Source organism: Carettochelys insculpta, chromosome 27 (assembly GCF_033958435.1).
Source record: "Carettochelys insculpta isolate YL-2023 chromosome 27, ASM3395843v1, whole genome shotgun sequence".
Classification (NCBI taxonomy): Eukaryota; Metazoa; Chordata; order Testudines; family Carettochelyidae; genus Carettochelys; species Carettochelys insculpta.
In genome coordinates this window covers 1370236-1373495 of record NC_134163.1, presented here as the reverse complement: position 1 = coordinate 1373495, position 3260 = coordinate 1370236, and the positions used below count along the sequence as shown (strand labels likewise).

At 56.8% G+C, this 3260-nt stretch overlaps 1 protein-coding gene across 1 annotated transcript; it reads left to right on the top strand.

Moving 5' to 3' along the window:
- The first annotated feature begins 225 nt into the window (after positions 1–225).
- On the top strand, positions 226–2043 carry LINGO3 (leucine rich repeat and Ig domain containing 3). Its single transcript, XM_074978474.1, has one exon. The coding sequence runs from the start codon at positions 226–228 to the stop codon at positions 2041–2043; it is 1818 nt and encodes a 605-aa protein (XP_074834575.1).
- The last annotated feature ends 1217 nt before the right edge of the window (positions 2044–3260 follow it).

Sequence of the window (3260 nt, the reverse complement as noted above, 5' to 3'; positions counted from 1 at the left end):
CAAGTGCTAAGCATTGCTGTTCTCCCTCTTGCTAGTGTGGTGAGGGGAGTATTGGAAGTCCTTGAGCAAAGCGTTTTTAAGGTACAACAGCCATGCACAGGGGTCAGTCAGCTGGGCTGGGAGCTTTGCTGGACCTTGTTAGCATCCTGGGGGTTCAGTCACGTAACACTGCTCCTGTCTGTCTCTTCCAGGTGCATGGGAGAATGGTAGTGCAACCATAAGATCATGCGCTACACAATGACATGTTGGCTTCCAATCCTGGGCCTCCATTGGATTCTTCTGAGTGCAGCCCACGTGGCGGCCTGCCCAGCTCGCTGCGAGTGCGCACCTCAGATCAAGTCCGTGGTGTGTCACCGCAAACGCCTCGCCTCTATTCCTGAGGGGATCCCCACGGAGACCAAGATCCTGGAGCTCAGCAAGAACCGCATCCGCTGCCTGAACCCGGGGGACCTGGCCCCTTACCCATTGCTGGAGGAATTAGATTTAAGCGAGAATATCATCGCCAATGTGGAGCCTGGAGCCTTCAGCAACCTGTTTAATCTTCAGATCTTGCGGCTCCGAGGCAACCAGCTCAGGCTGATCCCTCCAGGGGTCTTCACGAAGCTAAATAATCTCACCCTCCTGGACATCAGCGAGAACAAGATAGTCATCCTGCTGGACTACATGTTCCAGGACTTGAGGAACCTGAAGAAGCTGGAAGTGGGAGACAATGACTTGGTGTACATCTCCCAAAGGGCCTTCTCTGGCCTCCTAGGCCTGGAGCAGCTGACCATAGAAAAATGCAACCTGACGACCATCTCGGCCGAATCCCTTTCCTACCTCCAAAACCTGGAGGTCCTGCGGCTCCGATACCTCAGCATCTCCATGGTGGAAGATCAGAACTTCAAGAAGCTCTACAATCTCCTGCAGCTCGAGATTGACAACTGTCCGCTGCTGGAGGACATCTCACCCACCAGCTTCCAGGGCCTGAACCTCACTTCACTCTCCATCACTTACACCAACATCACGGCAGTGCCCACAGCTGCCTTGAGGAACCTGGTGTACCTCATGTACCTGAACTTGTCTTACAACCCCATTAGCACAGTGCCCAAGGGCTCTTTCAAGGACCTCATCAGGCTGAGAGAGCTTCACATAGTGGGCGCCCTCCTGGGCTCTGTGGAGCCTCAAGCATTCTCTGGCTTGAGGCAAATTCGCCTCCTCAACCTCTCCAACAATTTCCTCTCCACCCTGGAAGAAAGCACTTTCCACTCGGTGAACACGCTGGAGACGCTGCGCGTGGACAGGAACCCACTGGCCTGTGACTGCCGCCTCCTCTGGATCCTACAGCGCCGTAAGACGCTCAACTTTGACGGGCAGCAGCCCATGTGCTCCTCGCCCCCTGAGATCCAGGGCAATGCCCTGCGTGACTTCCCAGACTCCATACTCTTTGAGTACTTCACCTGCCAAAAGCCCAAAATCAGGGACCGCAAGTTGCAGCACATAACGGTCCGTGAAGGGCAGTCCGTCTCCTTCCTCTGCCGGGCAGATGGAGAACCTGCTCCTGCCATCATCTGGGTCTCCCCTCAGCACAGGATGATCACCACCAAGAGCACCGGGAGAGCCACTGTCCTGCCAGGGGGCACATTAGAAATCCGCTTTGCCCAGGTCCAAGACAGCGGCACCTACATTTGCATAGCGAGCAATGCCGGAGGCAATGATACCTATTTTGCCACCTTGACGGTCAAGGGGCATCCCGTGGATGGCTCCCTGTATGCAAACCGGACCTGGTACCTCAGCGAGTTCAACGACACCTTCCACAACAACACACAAGTATTCTTAAAGTTTACACTGGACCTCAAGACCATCCTGGTCTCCACGGCCATGGGCTGCATCACTTTCCTGGGAGTGGTGCTCTTCTGCTTCCTGCTTCTCTTCGTGTGGAGCCGGGGCCGTGGCCAGCACAAGAACAACTTCACCGTGGAGTACTCCTTCCGCAAAGTGGACGGCCCCACCAACACTGCCGGCCAAGGCAGCGCCAGAAAGTTCAACATGAAGATGATCTGAGCATCCTCCGGGGGGAGGGTGATTGCTAGTTCACTGCCTGCCACCAAACTGGGCCCTCCCAGGGCAGGCCACGGGGGCACTGGAGAATCCCGTCTTTGTCTCCTTTGTCTCCTGAGGGGACTTCGCTCCCCTGAGCATCAAGGCAGTAAAACCTGCAACGGGGCCTGGCTGGGACGTTGGCTTGGTTCAGCCACAAGGGCTTGACGCCGAGTGGGAGGAAAGGATGGTTTTCCTCACAGGCCTTGCCACATACGTGAATCGAGCAGGGGCATCATTGGAACTGGCCCCAGGCGCGTCCGGTGGCTTATTTCTGTTTCCGAGCACACCCCACCTCCTATGAGTTGGGAGAGCCCCACGCTCACCCCGAGGTCCCGGTGAGCAGGAGAGGCCTGAGGAGGTATGCACAACCCCTGGTCCAGGGCCTCTCAGCGTAGCTAACGTCCTTTCGTACCAACTATGCATTTCTCTGCCCTGGAGCAAGCAGCGGGTGGGCCCAGAGAACCAGCTTCTTTTTTTACAAAACAGTCTGGAACCCTTTCTCGGTCACTGTTCATCGGTTTTTTCATTTGTTGGGTTTTTTTAATGAATTTCCAACAGAAGTCTTCCCGTGCAACAAAGAACTCTGGCGTAGCAGAGCAGAGGCAGCTCACGGCTGCCCAGTGCGTGCTCCCACCAGCCAGCACAGCTCAATCGAATGCAGGGGAGGGGCTGTGCCTTGGACAAGGTCCTTTCAGCATTCAGAAGAAAGCGCAGCCTCCGAAGATTGCAAACCCCCATGCCTGGGGAGATCCTCCTGCACAAGCAATAATAACCCAACGAGACAGCCCTGCCAGACGCACGGATCTGGGCAGGCGTTAGTGCCGCCCCTTGGGCACTGAGCGGTATTTTACCAAAGCACAGTGGCGTGCCAAGCCGGAGACCAGGAGGCTGTTGGGGTTGTGGGTTCTAGTGTCAGCAGCAGAGATAGGAGGCACAGCTCCTGTTAGTCACGGCCAGGCCACCGAGGGCTCCGTGCCTTGCTGCCTGGCCCTTGTGTGCATGTCCGTGTCGGCTGATGCCCGCCCCGGCTGCTTCGGGCTCTCTTGGGCATTCACAGCGGCTGCCTTTGAGGCTGGGACTGCCGCGCTGGCGGGAAGCCAGGAGCCCTTGAGTGGAGAGGGTCAGTCCCTGCATTTTGAGGAGTGCAGTGGAAAGCGCCGCGGTCGGGGCGTTCCTGA

Coding starts and splice junctions, on each gene's coding strand:
- LINGO3 (XM_074978474.1), top strand. CDS start 226: ATGCGCTACACAATGACATGTTGGCTTCCAATCCTGGGCCTCCATTGG.